General features: G+C 41.6%; 1 protein-coding gene and 1 long non-coding RNA gene across 3 annotated transcripts in view; one reads left to right on the forward strand and one right to left on the reverse strand.

Annotated features, from left to right (window-relative positions):
- The window catches only part of spock1 (SPARC (osteonectin), cwcv and kazal like domains proteoglycan 1), a 202,576-nt gene that overhangs the window by 147,932 nt on the left and 38,174 nt on the right, over positions 1-16,470 (forward strand). Inside the window, exon 9 of the mRNA XM_054739040.2 lies at positions 11,617-11,740. Within this exon, the coding sequence (XP_054595015.2) occupies positions 11,617-11,740 (124 nt within the window). The remainder of the gene's footprint in view (positions 1-11,616; positions 11,741-16,470) is intronic.
- LOC139070200 (uncharacterized) lies at positions 2,647-5,004 on the reverse strand. Of its 2 annotated transcripts, XR_011520791.1 has the most exons (4): positions 4,300-4,876; positions 3,086-3,143; positions 2,851-2,977; positions 2,647-2,717 (listed from the first exon to the last, which is right to left on the reverse strand). It is a non-coding gene; the product is annotated as an uncharacterized lncRNA (long non-coding RNA). The 2 variants fall into 2 exon arrangements; XR_011520790.1 differs by having other exon boundaries at positions 2,647-2,977; positions 4,300-5,004.

Consider the following 16,470-nt stretch of genomic DNA (forward strand, 5'->3'; position numbering starts at 1 on the left):
CTGCTCTTGTAACCGTTAATTGACTGGAAACAGAGACAACCCTCAGAGGTCTTTACATCAGCTAAGAGTCATCTTTAAATGGGTTGGGAAAGCTCTCAATTCCCTCTTCAGCCCGCCTGACTCTCGTTTCTAACCGCTAACTCACAGCTCATCATCTCCCCCTGAGCAACATAAACCTACACGCAGCCACAAACTCTCAAACTAACGGTGGAAAAACCCAGATTTAACCTCTGTGATGAGTCGAGATGGCAGTGAACAGGAAAATTAGAAAGAGGAGCGTGAAAATTGATAGCAAGTGATGGATTTTATATACATAAACCTGAAGCTTTGTCCTTGGTACAAGTCTCTGTAGATTATTATTGATATGAGTGTGCTGCCCTTGTATTCAGCCATTAGGTTAGCAGCAGCAACATCATGCACATATTAGACTACTGTGGAGCATTAAGGCTGTAAGGCTGAATCAAAGTCGGTCTGATTCAGGAGCAGGGGCGGCGTTAGGCCCGGCTACTTGGGCTGAAGCCCCGGATGTTTCATGAAAAGCCCCGGATCTAAATCGCTGAAGTAACATGCAGTACCAAAGTCCAACAGAGAGGGAGCAGCTGGCAGTAGTTTGTATACAGCCTGCCTGAGCCTAGACCACTGAAGAAGAAGCCCTTCAGCACAAGAGCATCTGGCTGCAGACATCAGCTGGCGTCCTTGCCGTGACAGGAAATGACGTATCCGGAAAAACAAGTGTCATTACCTTCACCGGAAGTCATTACCTTTGCCGGAAGTAGTTTTTTTCGGGTCATTACCTTTGCCGGAAGTAGTTTTTTTTCTTGAATACGCTTTATTGACAAAGCACAAAAGTAGTTTGGATTTGTCAAAACCATACCGTGTCGTTTTTCTCTTCGATTTGTACACATTTAAGAGAAAAATTACACAGTGGGTCATTACCTTAACCAGAAGTCATTACTTTCACTGGAAGTAGTTTTTTAAAAAACAAAACTTACCGGATAAAGCTTTTTATTTCGGATTTTTTTTTTCTCTTCAGATCTGGACCGGCAAACTTAAGTAACGTTACCTGCGTTGCATGAAAATTGAATATTAAATCCCTTTGTTCTTCAGACAGGGAATTTTTTATGACAGTAGCACATACATACATACGTATACATATATATATACACACACACACACATATATGTATATATACACACACACAATAAAAGGCTGTAAAGTGAATTAAAAAACATATGGATAAAATGAGAACACGTTAAACTAAGACTTTTCAAAATGTGCAAACAAAATAGTACTGGCTAAATATTCAGTTTTATTGTTAAGCCCAAGATGAACTTTTGACCTACACCAATTGCTAAAGTACAGAACTCCCAGAAGTAGTGAAAAACATTTCAGCAACACTCCTCTCTCACCAGCAACAAAAATTTGTTATTAAATATCCATAACACTGTCCTATTGTGTATCACAGCAGCTCATTGCAACAGAATTTAACTACTACAGCTGATAACTATTTAGCTAGTTGGTATTTATTTTGAGTGAAAGACAATAAAACCAAAGAAACACTTGATTTCACAACCATTTTATTTTGGGTAAAAATGAATTTGCTGAAGCATGGCTTTCTCAGCTGCATATCGATTCATCCCCTCCCATTTTTCCAACACTTTTATTGTTATCTGAAAAACATGCAGGATTACTTCAACGTCGTCGTCTTCCTCCGCTTGTCCGGGTCCAGGTCGTGGGGGCAGCATCCCAACTAGGGAGCTCTAGACCGTCCTCTCCCCGGCCACCTCCACCAGCTCCTCCGGCAGGACCCCAAGGCGTTCCCGGACCAGATTGGAGATGTAACCTCTCCAACGTGTCCTGGGTCGACCCGGGGGCCTCCTGCCGGCAGGACATGCCCAAAACACCTCCCTGGGGAGGCGTCCAGGAGGCATCCTGACCAGATGCCCAAACCACCTCAACTGGCTCCTTTCGATCCAGAGGAGCAACGGTTCTACTCCGAGTCCCTCCCGAATGTCCGAGCTCCTCACCCTATCTCTAAGGCTGAGCCCGGCCACCCTACGGAGGAAACTCATTTCGGCCGCTTGTATCCGCGATCTCGTTCTTTCGGTCATTACCCAAAGCTCATGACCATAGGTGAGGATTGGGACGTAGATCGACCGGTAAATCGAGAGCCTGGCTTTCTGGCTCAGCTCCCTCTTCACCACGACAGATCGGTTCAGCGTCCGCATCAATGCAGACGCCGAACCAATCCGCCTGTCGATCTCCCGATCCCTCCTACCGTCACTCGTGAACAAGACCCCGAGATACTTAAACTCCTCCACTTGAGGTAGGACCTCTCCCCCGACCCGGAGTTGGCAAGCCACCCTTTTCCGGTCGAGAACCATGGATTTGGAGGTGCTGACCATCATCCCAGCTGCTTCACACTCGGCCGCGAACCTATCCAGCAAGAGCTGAAGGTCAGAGCTGGGTGAAGCTTGGAGGACCACATCATCCGCAAAAAGCAGAGACGAGATTCTCCTGCCACCAAACTCTGTTAAGGATTACTTCATACACTGTCAAATGTCGAAAAGTAACTTTTATACCAACAACTGCTGAAGACTGCGTTGTACCTCTGGAACAAGGACATCAAACACCAAGTCCAGAAACTGGAACTCTCTCTTCTTTATTAGTTTATCTATTCCTGAGCATGAACCAATCCGCTCTGTCAGCTCGTCAACCTATAAAACACGTTAACATAAAAATGAACAAAACGTTCCTCTCAGCATTAGACAACGGACCCAGGTGGCCCACTGACCATGCATCCACATAAATAAATGTGATGCAGCTTATTGTAAGTCAGTATACATTTACCTGTGCATCAGCAAAGTGGAACATCAGTGGCTTTAGTCTTTGCTTTAATTTAAGCGAGACACCTGGATTGTGCCAGATACATGAGGCCAGACTTCACTCTACCGCTGCAGAGATCCTTATACAAAGTCTGAGTAGAGACAATAGTTAAAAATAAGCAACATTACCACAGAAAACAAGGGATTACATTATCCTATGTCCAATTTTAGAGTCTTAATTTATTATAATTAAACATTACCTTGATTTCCCCATCTGAAATCACTGCCTGGGTTCCATTTTTCAAAGCCTCGATTGTCCTGTAATACAGATAAAAATACATCTTATTAGCAAATGAAGAATACAAGCACATGTAAGGAGTTTTGTCAGTGTCACTTGAAGAAGTCCGATATTCATTTTAGATCTATATTTAAGGCCTGTAACTCCTGAATGATTTGCAGCTAAATGTGCTTAAATCCGGTAATATTAATATAAATCAAACCCGATGAAAGCAGTCAGTCGACAAAAATATCTATTTTTTATAAGGATAGGATTATTCTGAAACAGAATCAGAAGGAGGGCGGCATTAATTAGAGAAGCGGCTACTATTTCAAAGTTATTGTACCTGTTGCAGGACACCTGATTTGTGCAACCACAGTAGAATGACCCAGCACACCACACACAATAACTGAAAAATATTTAGAGATATTGAAAGCTAAGCTTGTCCAGAAAATACATTTTATTTCTGGGTGCACAGGACCAGTTCCAGTGTGGGCCAGATGCTGAAAAATAAATTGATAAATCTGTCTTTTTTGAAGTTTCACAAACCAGAGGAAGGTTTCACAAATCACAAACTATGTTTTATGCATTCCTACAAGCCCAGAATAATCTAAAATAGGTTTGAAGAGTGTATGTATTGTAGGTTTTGAGCTAGAGCAGAATAAAAATGGTCAGAGTAGAGAAAAATTGGGTGTATTAGCCCTTTAGCCATTTCCCGAATCGGAAGCTAACTTTAGCCTCGTATGAAAACTAGTGATTGAAACCACTTACAAATCTCTGAAAATCTACGCTTTTTAATTAAAAAAGGGCATTAATAACGTTTCAGTCAAGTCAGTATTAGAAATCGTGGTCTTTATATCATATCTAAATTATATATAAAGTTAATATTATTACTTTAACTGTTTTAACAAACAGGGAGACAAGAAAAATCAAATAGCTAAGTTAAAGCTAAGCTACAATTGCTGATAGCTTTATTTATGTATCTTTTGTGTTAGCTAGCTTGTGATCTCCCTGCATTCGTTTTAAGACTGCATGTTAATATTGATACAATTAGCTATGAAACACGGTGCCTTTGCAGTAATTCTCTGGTAAAGCTTTAAAAGCTACAGTGCCTACATTTAAGAACTAAGAACGATTGCAACAATTAGTTAATTTCATCCTTATCCTTCTTTCTTTATCTATCATCCTTACCCTTACCTTTCCTCAACTGAAACCCGCCGAGTATGGTTGAAACAAAAACAACGTAGCGGCCGCCAAAAAAAGACCAACTTCCTGCCGAGGTCTTTCGCTCGTCGATTTTCCGGTAAAAGTAATGACACGCCATCTTGTTCTCGACACACCAGCTGATGTCTGCAGCCAGGTCCTACTCCTTCAGCAGCCGGCTTCTTCTACAGTCTCTGTCTGAAACGCATGAGTGAAGATGGACATAAGGACGTTTTTTAGACCAAAAGTACAACGACAGAACCCCAGCTCTGATGAGACTGGTGTTGACTCAGGTTTGTGAGTCTTATTTGAAAATATTTGTTGTGCTGCTGGTTTGCCTAAAGTTAGCTTACTATCAGGTAAAGTTGTTGGAGAAAGAAAGGGAATATTTACTATCATCTCACACTAAACACTAACAGGAACAATACTCTGCCCTGAAAATGCTTAATGTGTAGCTTCAGATTAAAAATTATGTGGTACAAGACAAATATGATGTCGACTAGTGCGTGTCACGTGTGTGTGTGTATGTGTGTGTTAAGCCCCGGATGTTCTTCAGTCCTAAATCCGCCCCTGTTCAGGAGTATGAGCCATAGTATGCAGGCTGTTGCAGTTTAATGCATGCCATTCAATCAATGCTGCTGAGATGTTTAAAATCGCCTGAGGAAAAATAATATTTAACCAGACTGCTTTGATTGATATGTGCTGGGAAACGTGTTGGACATCCCATCATTTCATCAGCAGAAAGGTAAACAGCTGGTGATCATAATCAGTCCTCTGAATGGAAACAAGAGTTTGCCCAGACAAACTCCAGATTCAAGTTATCCAATGTAAGGACTGGGGACATCGTTTGTCTTTTACTTCATAAAAGTTTCATCCCCTTCTTGGAAAATAAGACAGGTCAATAGTGTGATAATGCAGAAGGGAGGGCCTTGTGCAGACACAAAAACAATTTCAGTGCAGGTTTCAGCTGACGGTGCGCACCAACGATAAGGCTAATTCAAAAGTTGGCTTCGAAGCACAACAGAGAAGAGATTGTAAGTTTGACCTCAAGTAGAGGAAGTAAAGTAACACTGCTTCTGTCTGAGGAAACATTGTCTAAGGAAATGAACTTTTACCAACATTTGGACTCTAAAGGGACCTTAATATTGAGTCCAGGTGTTGTCGTTATTAAAGTACCTTGTCGTGGAAATGAACTCTGCAGACTTGACAACAAAACAACTCAAGGGAAGGTGGGGTGGACTTTGCTTTTTAAACCAGTAATAATTCATCATGAATCACAAATTTCAGTTAGAAATAACAGACAGACAGGTTGAACATGGCCTCAGTAGTGTTGTGTGTGGTCTATAGGGTAGAAGGTCTGGGATATGTGTGGCTGTTAACTGAGTAAGGCTCAGCTTTGTGACAAACTGCCGCCGTTGTTTTACGAAAGAGGTTCAAGATTCCCGTGAACACAAGGTGAGTCACCCCCACCCTTGCTTTGGTTCCTGCATTTGAAAGACCGCATCTTAGCAAGATGTGACTGATGTGTTTTGTTTTTTAAGCAGGCAGCCTAAAAGAGGCTCATCTTTGAGGAAATATCAAATTCAAATAGAAGCATTTCATGGGGTGACGGTGGCACAGGAGTTAAGTGCTCGCCCCGTAAACGGAAGGTTGCAGGTTCGAGCCCCGCTCACTCTGTCGCTGTCGTTGTGTCCTTGGGCAAGACACTTAACCCACATTGCCTGCTGGTGGTGGTCGGAGGGACCGGTGGCGCCAGTGCTCGGCAGCCTCGCCTCTGTCAGTGCGCCCCAGGGCAGCTGTGGCTACATTGTAGCTCATCCCCACCAGTGTGTGAATGTGTGTGTGAATGGGTGAATGACTGGTTGTGTTGTAAAGCGTCTTGGGGGGTTCCAGGACTCTAGAAGGCGCTATATCAAATACAGGCCATTTACCATGATCGACCCGTTCACCTACCCACACCTCCTCTCACAGCCTTCATCCCTGAGGTACACACAGAGAATGATTCAGCTTGTTTGTGTTTGAGGACATCATGACGAAGACCTTTTTAATGTCTTCCTGAGAGCAGAGGATGTGCTTAGGAGGCAGAGGAGAAGGAGGAGGAGTGATAAAGTAGAAACACGACGACGAACAAAAGAAAAGAAGAGGGCTGGGAAATCTCTGCGCTCTCCGTGGTCATTTAGGTGGAGGAGTTCGGTTTAGTGATGGGTCCCCGTGGCCCAACTTAAACTCTCCTCACCAGTGAGCCGCTGGGTCTCCAGCTTATTCATGTTTTATTATTACATTACATGCCTCCCTCATCATACCCCCCCCCCCCACACACACACACACACACTCAATATCCTATTAAAAGGACAGTGCTCCTATCTCCTGAGAGGCTTCAGCCCACTAAGTTAAATCCATGACATCCCTCCTCCTGAATCATCTTTTCTCCTTCTCCCGTCTTTCCTCTCCTCTCTTTTTATTCTTACTCCACCACGTCAGCTGTTAAAACACTTTCATCAAAACCACATTGGCCAATGAAACAGGACACACATAAAGATTCATGGGGATCCTGCGAGTGCAGACAGAGATTAGAAGAGGTCACCCATTTCCTGGACTTCCTCCTCCGTCTGCCTTCCTCCAGACGGCTAATTCAATATGTCGAAAACAAAACCAAGCTCCGCTCCTTTTGTCAGCAAATTTCATTAAGCAACATTAGCAGCAATATAAAAGAGGTGGCAGGGAGGAAATTATGGATTTGAACCAGAACGTTAAAAACAAGGCGTGATAAGGTAATGTGAGCGCATGTTTATGCACAGTCATGGTCTCACGTGTGCAAATCTTGTCGTCATCGTCTCGAAAACAAAATTTACATAACTCATTTCGTTTTTCATTATTCCTCTCGGAAGGATCTTGTAATTGGATTTTTTTTCTCCCCCGACAAGTCCAACCCCCCCCCCCCCCCCCCCCCCCCCCCCACACACACACACACACACACACACACACACACCTGAAATCAGATTTGTGCTGGTTCAGAAAGAGTCAATCTTACCTATTTCTATTTTTATTTCTTTGCTATGGCGTTGTACGGCAATAAATCATGAAACGTCACATCTCCGTGTCTACACGGCTGCTTAATGGACACATCTGTTCAGTCGAAGATAAATGACTGCTCCTGTATTAGCAAACCCTTCCCCTAATCAGCTCTACTCAAAAAGCTTTATATTTCATGTTTATATTATGTTTTTTTTTTTTTTTGCGTCAGAAACATATGAATGAACTGTCCCATCCTGGAAAATGTTTGATTCTTATCTAGCTGACTTTTAAAGTGTGTTTCTGTCTTCCATTTCTCAAAGTGGATACAAAATGAAGGAGTGACGAATGTACAGAGTTTGATATATTTTTTTTTTAAATGTCACATTCAAGTGCTGAAATGATGTTTCTACACCTTCAGCAAATAACGCGTTTTGTGGAGCAGGTGAGCTAATTTGGTTTTTGACATTTCAAAAAGCTTGAAAGCCGAACGTGGTCTACGGCAAAGTACAGTGTTGAAGACTGAACCTCTAATGGGAGTGCACTGGTAATGGGTTTCTAACGTGAAGAGAAAAACATCCGTTTTGTCACTCAACTCTACAGATTGTGTTTTAAATAAAAAATGATTCCTTTTCAAGGGTTTTACTGCAATAGCCACTAGTTTTGTGAAATTATCAGACAATAATAAATAATAATGAAAGCAGGGTCATTTATCTGCATGTAAAAACTACTTCCCAAGTTTGCTTCATATTTATACAAATTGCTCAAAAACCAGAAACAGTTTTGAGCTCCAGAAGATAATGAAGCTGGTTATGTAAACAGATTCTTTGTCTCTGTAGACAATCATGAGTGAGAAACTGCAGATTGCAGTAATCATGAAGTAAAAACACAAACAACTTGCTGTGTAAATTGTCACAAACATTTTATCTTGTTTGTGAGCGAAGAAAGGAAAACAAGATGTTCGGTTTTGGTTAATTTGAGACACAAGATCTGTGTGACGGAGTTGGAGGAAAAGTGAAGGATTTGAATCCACCAATACACACCTCTAATATAAAAATACTGCTCCCTTTCCAAGTTATTGACTATTTATAGAAGAATTATTAAAATAAGGCAGCAACGCTATTAAACTATTCGTTAAAACCAAATCATGGTGATGTTTTTAGCCAGGCTACATATTAATGTTGTGATAAAGGGCTTGCCCTCTTAAAGAATAATTCTGTTTTCACTTTTTTTTATGACACCACAAAGTGTTTCTGATCAACAAACAAATGCCAGTATTAGACAAAATATAACCTGAGTAAATACAAAATATGGTTCTGTAAGGATGATTTCGTTTGTTGAGATAAGGTTGGTTGGTGTAGATGACTCCAGACTCGGTTATCCAATAAGCCTTTTCAGTTCTAGAACCTGAAGAAGCTTCTCGACTGAGAGGTGAAACATCTTAGAAATAACCAGAAAAGGCTCTCGCATTTGGTTGTCACTCTTTTGGCAGCAGCAGCTTGTGTGATAACTGGTGTTGAGTCTCTTGCATTGCTTTGGAGGATTTTTGTACTACTCTTCTTAAAAAAACATTTTCACTCAGCAACCTCAGAGGGTTTTCCAGGCCTGTTTAAGACCAGGGGTCTCATTTATCAAACATTGCGTAGAATCCTTACTAAAACCATACTTAAGCTCAGCAAAAAAAATGTACATACGCGAAGTAGGTTTGTGATCTATCAAACATGGAGTACGCACAGCTGCACGCAATCTCCGCTTCATAAATCGGAGACTAACAAGAATGTTTCTCAGCTGCATTTTTGTCACATCCCGCCCTCACCACACCCACTTACTGCCATAAATAGTCAATGCAAAGGGCCTTGTGGATCTCATGCTGCACACCACACGCTGTATGACCAAAACTGATTTATCTGTGATTTTTTTTATCTCCACATCTGTGGTCTCTCATGCTTTGAAAGTTGGCCAACACTTTAAAATCCTGCAGTGTGAACCGAGTTTTACATCACATGGAACAGGACACACGCCTTCCAAAAATATCCAGTTTTGTCTCATAGGTCCAAGGAATGTTTTCCTAAAAGTGTTCATCAGGATATTTTTGACAAACATTAGTGGGGTTGAAGTGATGGCAGCATCTTCTCCTTCAGAATAGAGCAGTATATTGTTGAGTTCATGATACCATCAATGAAATGCAGCTCCCCAACACCAGCAGCACTCATGCAGCCCCACATGAGGACACCACCGCCACCATGCTTCACTGTAGACACCATGCATTTCTCTTAGAGTTTTGAAACCATTAGTTCCAAAAACAGTGATCTTTGTCCCAGTAGTCTTCATCTCTTTCAGCATGGGCCATAGCAAATCCTAGGTGTGCTTTTTTGTGCATGGGCATTAGGAGAGGCTTCCTTCGTGGACAATACCCATGCATGCCATTCTTCTGCAGTGTGTGCCGTATAGTGTCATGGGAAACGATCTCTCCAGTTTGGCTTTCTACTGCTTTAGCTAACTGCAGTGAACTTACATGATGATTTTCTTCAACTCTTCTCATCAGAAGACACTCCTGTAGAGATATTACCTTCCATGGATGACATGGACGTCTCTGTAAGATGGTTAAACCCCCATCCTTCTTAAATTTTTTGGATCATTTTTGCTACAGTATTTTAACTGATATGTAAAGCTTTGCAGATCTTGTAGCCCTCACCTTATTGTGCAAACAAATTATTTCCTTTCTCAGATTTTGTGACATTTCTCTTCCATGTGGAGCCATTGCTGATAGCATGAAATGGGAAGGGCTTTTCTTTGTTAGGCAGTGCCCTTTTATGTCTGCTAGACACCTGTTAAATGAATCATTAGACACACCTGTGGTAGAATGCCTGTTAATTTGAATGTTGTAGTCTTGAGGGTAGCTTTTCTCCTAAGATTGTATTTGGGGTGTACACATTTTTGCAACATGGGCTTGAATGGATTTGTTAGGAAAATCACTTTTTTGTGTGTGCAGATGAACAAATCAATGGCCCACATTTGTGGGATTATTTTGTAGTAAGGTATCTAATTGTTGATTCTGAAAGGAAACGAAAGGTTTTCTGACATTTAGTGGGGTACTGAGCACTGTATAAATAGGAGACACACACAGTGAAATCTGAGAAGTGAAACGAACTTTATGGGATTTACAGAAAGTGTGCAATAATTGTTTAAACTAAATTAGGCAGGTGCATATATTTGGGCACCAGAAAAAAGAAATTAACTCAATAGTTAGTAGATCCTCCTTTTGCAGAATTAACAGCCTCTAAACGCTTACTATAGCTCTTAATGGCAGTCTGGATTCTGGTTGAAGGTATTTTGAACCATTCTTTTTTTTTACAAAATATCTCTAGTTCATTCAGATTTGATGGCTTCTGAGCAGTCCTCTTTAGCGGACACCACAGATTTTCAATAATATTCAGGTCTGGGAATAGTTATTCCAGAACATTCTATTTGTTCCCCTGCATGAATACCTTAGTAAATGTTGAGCAGTGTTTAGAGTCGTTGTCTTGTTGAAAGGTCCAGCCCCGGTGCAGCTTCAGTTGTGTCACTGTCTCCAGAATCTGCTGATATTGAGTGGAATCCATGACTCTTTCAAGTTTAACAAGACTCCCAGTCCCTGCACTGGCCGCACAGCCCCACATCATGGTGGAATCACCACCATGTTTTACTGTAGGTAGCAGGTGTTTTTCTTGGAATGTTGTGTTATTTTTCATCCATGCATAACTCCTCCTGTTATACCCAAATAACTCAGTTTTAGCTTCATCAGTCCTCAGCACCTTATTCCAGAATGAAGCTGGCTGGTCCAAACATGCTTTAGCAGACCTGAAGCAGCTCTGTTTGTGCTGTGGGTGGAGAAAAGGTTTCCTCTGCACCACTCTCACATACAGCATCTCCTTGTGTAAAGTGGCCCAATAGTGGAACGATGGACAGTGACTAAATCTGCAGCAAGATGATGTTGTAGGTCTTTGGTGCTGGTCTGTGGGCTGACTCCGACTCTTCTCACCATTCTTCACTTCTGTTTATCTGAGATTTTTCTTGGTCTGCCACTTAGAGCCTTACCTTGAACCGTTCCTGTGGTCTTTCATTACCTCCATATGTTCCTAACTGTGGAAACAGACAGCTGAAATCTCTGAGACAGCTTTCTGTGTCCTTCCCCTAAACCATGATGAACAATCTTTGTTTTCAGCTCATTTAAGAGGAAGCAAATAAATATATACTTTAATGTCCGTTACAGTTTCTAATGCTTATGTAAACAGACAAAACCCGTATGTGTCTTTGCAGTGTAAGCTGGAGTTCCAGAGCTGCTTGTCCGGGAAGACGATCTCAGTGAAATGTGATGGACTGTGTCCCTGCTTGCCAGGTCCAGAGGAGTTCAACAAACCACTACATAATCCAGAGAAGGCTGGTGAGTTCTCACCCTCTGTCTATAATTAAATATCCTGCCTTTGTTTCAACATTTTCATCCAATCACTTGTCATGTCGACTGTTACAAAGTTTGTTTTCTGTGTTTCTGCGTGAGCGTGTCTATGTTGGGAAATTTGGGTGAACTGACAAATAGCAGAGGCAGATTGTCTGGATTTAAAACCATTTTCAGGTTCAAAAACACTCAACCGCAACTCACCCACCTCACAAAACCCATTTTAGCAGTAATGTCTCAAAAACTCTTTGGTAAATCTCTGTTTCCATTTTTTCCTGTCACCTCTCCCCTCTTACTGGTGTTATTTTCTTCCCGTCATCCCCCACCCATCCAGTGACAGCTGCAAAAATTGGTGATGGATTGAGTGTGTGTGTCTTATTGTTTGTCATGAAAATAGGATTTCAGCAGATGGATGGAGGGATTCTGGTGGAGAAATGCAATCTAAAGGAAAGTAGCTCGGAAAAGGATGGATTGTTTTTGTTACAGGCTCCCTGTGTCTCAGACAAGGAGGGAGTTGGGACGATTGGACTGTTTTTTCTATTTATCTATCGGTCAATCTACCTGTTTCTCTTCTAATTTCTGATTAGTAAGTGTCTATAACAATGCTTCATCACAAAGAGTAGACAAGAGCGTCTCTTCGTCTCACGTTTCCTTGTTAGTTTAGGCCCAGATGATGTAGAGAACAGGGATTGATGCACTCAGAGAAGTGTTTTGCAAAGTTGACTTGTGTCAGATGAATTCCCTCCTGTCTTTACACAATATAAACTCTAATTATGTGTTTGATGTGGTGAGAGAGTGAGAATGTGGTTCTGGGAGTTAGCGGTCTACACGAGTATCTGTGAGAAGAAAGGGAACTATTTCTAAATCTTGGACAGTTTAACATTTTTGTTTTCACTTTTAGTCTCCGTTTTATTTATTAATTAATTTATTTTTAGTTCAGCTCATTCTTTTTGGCTTTGCTTCTTCCTGGAGCATATCTGTACATCATAGTACAGCCTGTCCTCAGTGAGTCTGCCAGATAGCAGGTCCAAAAGTTTGTACACTCAGAGGTGACACAGATGAATCTATCAAAGTGTGTATTTGTCAAGGCTGAGGCCTGATGGAAACTCTCATTAGATCAGGGTGGCTAATTGGTAAGCAGATGGGAATTGCACTAGGCTAAGTGGAGAGGAAAACGATGATGCTCATGTCATTGCTTGTTACTATGGAAACGGCCAAAATATTGCAGCCGTTTGAGGCGAGCAGTCGCCCCTCTGGGTTCACCAAGAGTCGTGAACATCTGGCTTCACTCAGCACCTGAACCTGCACCTGTACTTACACACCTCTCACCTCCCAGCAATGGTTTGGATTACAGAGGTCAGTGCGTTTACATGCATATAAAAAACAAGCAATAGCCCGAGATACATTAATGTCCTTTTTTTGTTTTTTTAATGCACATAAACACAATAGTCTTGTTGAAGGCGAACTGGTTCTAATCATGTTGAAGCTCCCAGATAATGTGTTAGGAACTCGACTGCATGTAAACGGCTCAGTCGAGCTAATACCGGTAACCTCTGGAAGTGATGAGACCGCTTCTTCTGATAACCACCATCTATATGATAATATCATCACCACAATGTAACACATAAATCACCATCAAACGGTTCAGTACATACCAAATAAGCTGTGCTGCAGCATTGTAGCTGTCCATCCCTTCGGCCATTGTGCATATCCTGTTTTTACTTCGTCTGCTTTAGTCCCGCCACCATTTGTTTGCTATTTGTATTGCTATTCACTATAGGATTGGGCATCGTTTGATTTTGAACTATTCCAATTCCAATTCCTCGTTTCAATTCTGGTTCCTATTGTCCTATTATCGATTCCTGAATCCTAGTCTTTCAAGACATGACATGCTTTAAATTAGCCAGCTAACCACAGGTCCTACTTGATGAAATAGTCTTAACTTCAACATGAATTTTAATTCTTTGAACAACTACATCACCTTCATTTAGACAAAAACATGTTATGGAGAAAAAAGAAAAAGACTTGCAGCACAACCAGTGTGTTTGTCTCTGACCACAACCAAAGTCTGGAAGAAGCCTCTGGGATGAGAGGCTAAATGTCTCCAACATATCCAGGAACATCCAGCTGTTTTCAGCTAAAACTCTCGGGATGATCATGTCCAGGATGACTGAGAACTACACCTCCATGCTGCAGCAGCATTCAGTCAGAACAGAAAGTGAAACTTAAATGTAGCTGCTGTCAGTAACGATCTTAACAGATTTTGAACATTAAAACTCAACAGAAATAGTTCAAAAAGGAAATTTAAATGTTCACAGCTTTGTGTGTCATTTGTTATTATTACTATTATTATTTATTGTGGCAGAAACTGGTGTGGTCCACCACAGAGAAAGCTTCTCTAGCATGATGACTTTAATTATTCTACAGGTTATTGATCAGCCTTCTGACGCTCACGCTCTCTCTCTCACACACACACACATTTACACACACGAGTGTTGGTGAGCGGCTGCGTCTGATTGCTGACGCTCTGTGTGTTTTTTATTTCTGCAGTGAGACAAACTCACCTCACACCGCCCAGAGTTTGTACTTTAAAGCTTATATTAAATCCACCGTGTTGATGTATTTTAACAAGTTTCCTCTGCGGCGCATTTTACGCTGCAGGAGTTAAAGTTTACATTACGGAGTAAAAGTTTGGCAGACATGTTTGTTTATACTTGGCCGCTGCGCGCCGAGTGTGGGCCGATGCTGCACGCAGACAGCTGGTGTGATCAGCTCTAAAAGCGCTGATCACAGTTTGCAGATCACGTTTATTTTTCACAGAGATCAGTCGCGGATTTCTCTTCCGTCGGCACACTAGGAATCGAAATAAAAAACTTTGAACGATTCCGGGAAAAACTAACAGTTGGTCCTGGTTCCAATCAATGCTCGATGCCCAACCCTACTATCCACCATACTGCCATGTTTTCCGGAGTATAAGTCGCACCAGCCATAAAATGTATAATGAAGAAGAAAAAAACATTTATAAGTCGCACTGCACTGTAAGTCGCATTTTGGGGGGAAATTTTATTATTTTTCTTACAAAATCTGAGACTAAGCATTTCACATTACAAGACAAGTACCGGTAACAATAACAGAATAAACAACCAGGGCGCAGCCGCGCGCCACGGTCTCCAACAGAGGATAGTGGTGTTTCAAACCCTCCCAGTGGGCGGGGAGAGCTCCCGCAGCACCCCACCACAGGCTGCAGCAGGTGATGGCTGTGTGTTTGAAACCCTCCCAGCGAGGCAGAGGAGCTGAAACCTGGACCAGAGCCGGCCCGCAGCAGTGCCGTATACATATTTTGGTATATAAGTCACAGGACCAGCCAGACTATGAAAAAAAGTGTGACTTATAGTCCGAAAAATACGGTATATGGTCCGTGATGCTTTGCGAGAAAGATGTTAGAATATTCCGGTCCACCTTAGTTTACATTAAGTTGATGCAATCCCCTCACACAAATCCTCTTTTTATGGACTTTTAGAGACGAAATTGAGTAAACACCAGCTGTCACAGCTCAAACAGGACACTGTTACACTCAGTGGTGGGAATTGATACGTTTTTCTCCATATCAGTGCCATTGTCGATTCTGTCTATTGATTCTTATCAGTTCCTTTATCAATTTTTTTTTAAATTTTATTTATTTATTTATTTTTAGGAAGAGGGGCAATACATATTAATGAACATTTCAATAAATGTAAATATGCCAGATTATAGCCTTGGGCTAATTTCCATCTGCAGACCCTCCGGCAGGTTGATGTTAGACACAAAGTAGTAGAAACATACAGAGATAGTATTTACAAGTCACGTGACAGAGACAAAAACAGTCATCCCATTATACTAACACAAACAAATGTCAAGGAAAGTGGACACAGAGGACAGCATAGATAACAATAACGGAAACACATCAATTATATTGCACAAACCCCGATACTGCATATGCCCTGACTGTCGTGAGATTACATTCACCCATTACACAGCAGTTGTTTCCCTTTTAATAATATACCAAATCTTTTCCCGGTCAAATAAAAAATATAAGTATTAGACATGATCACATGTTTGTGCGTCCCTCAGCCGCCCTTTTAAGCGACTCTTAAAGATGTTTAGACTGGTACTTTCCCTCACAGATAGTGGAAGACTATTCCAGAAGGTCACTCCCTGGTATGACAGAGCAGTGTGTGAAAAGGTAGTCCGCCTGAATGTCAGTTCACAGTCACCTCCAGCAGTGGCTCGAGTCAGTCGAGACCCGGCAACACTGTAAGAACACTGCAATTCCAGAGTAGTTAAACAGGTGGCAAAAAACAAAAAGTGCACGGCTCCTGCAATATAACTGTCAGTTTATTTACGATAAATAATCAGTTGTACCTGTATCGGTTGGAAATATCTTTCCAAATATTCTCCTTTATGCTCCCTGTGAAGGCAGGGTCATCTTTTTGTTCGGTGCAGTGTTGCTGTGGCTTTTACAGAGTGGGAAAAACCTCACCACAAGTAGGACCTTTGTCGCTGGAGTCTGCTAGTGGAGGTGTATATATAAGGTAAATGATGCTAACATGATAGGTAGTGTTAGTTGATTAATTACCTGCAGTTTTAACAGGAGAGGACGTGCGATATTGATATTCATTTGATGTTGAAATTCGCTAGTACTAGCGGGTCAAAACACGTCAAATATCTTTAAGATATTG

Source organism: Nothobranchius furzeri, chromosome 1 (assembly GCF_043380555.1).
Source record: "Nothobranchius furzeri strain GRZ-AD chromosome 1, NfurGRZ-RIMD1, whole genome shotgun sequence".
Lineage (NCBI taxonomy): Eukaryota > Metazoa > Chordata > Actinopteri > Cyprinodontiformes > Nothobranchiidae > Nothobranchius > Nothobranchius furzeri.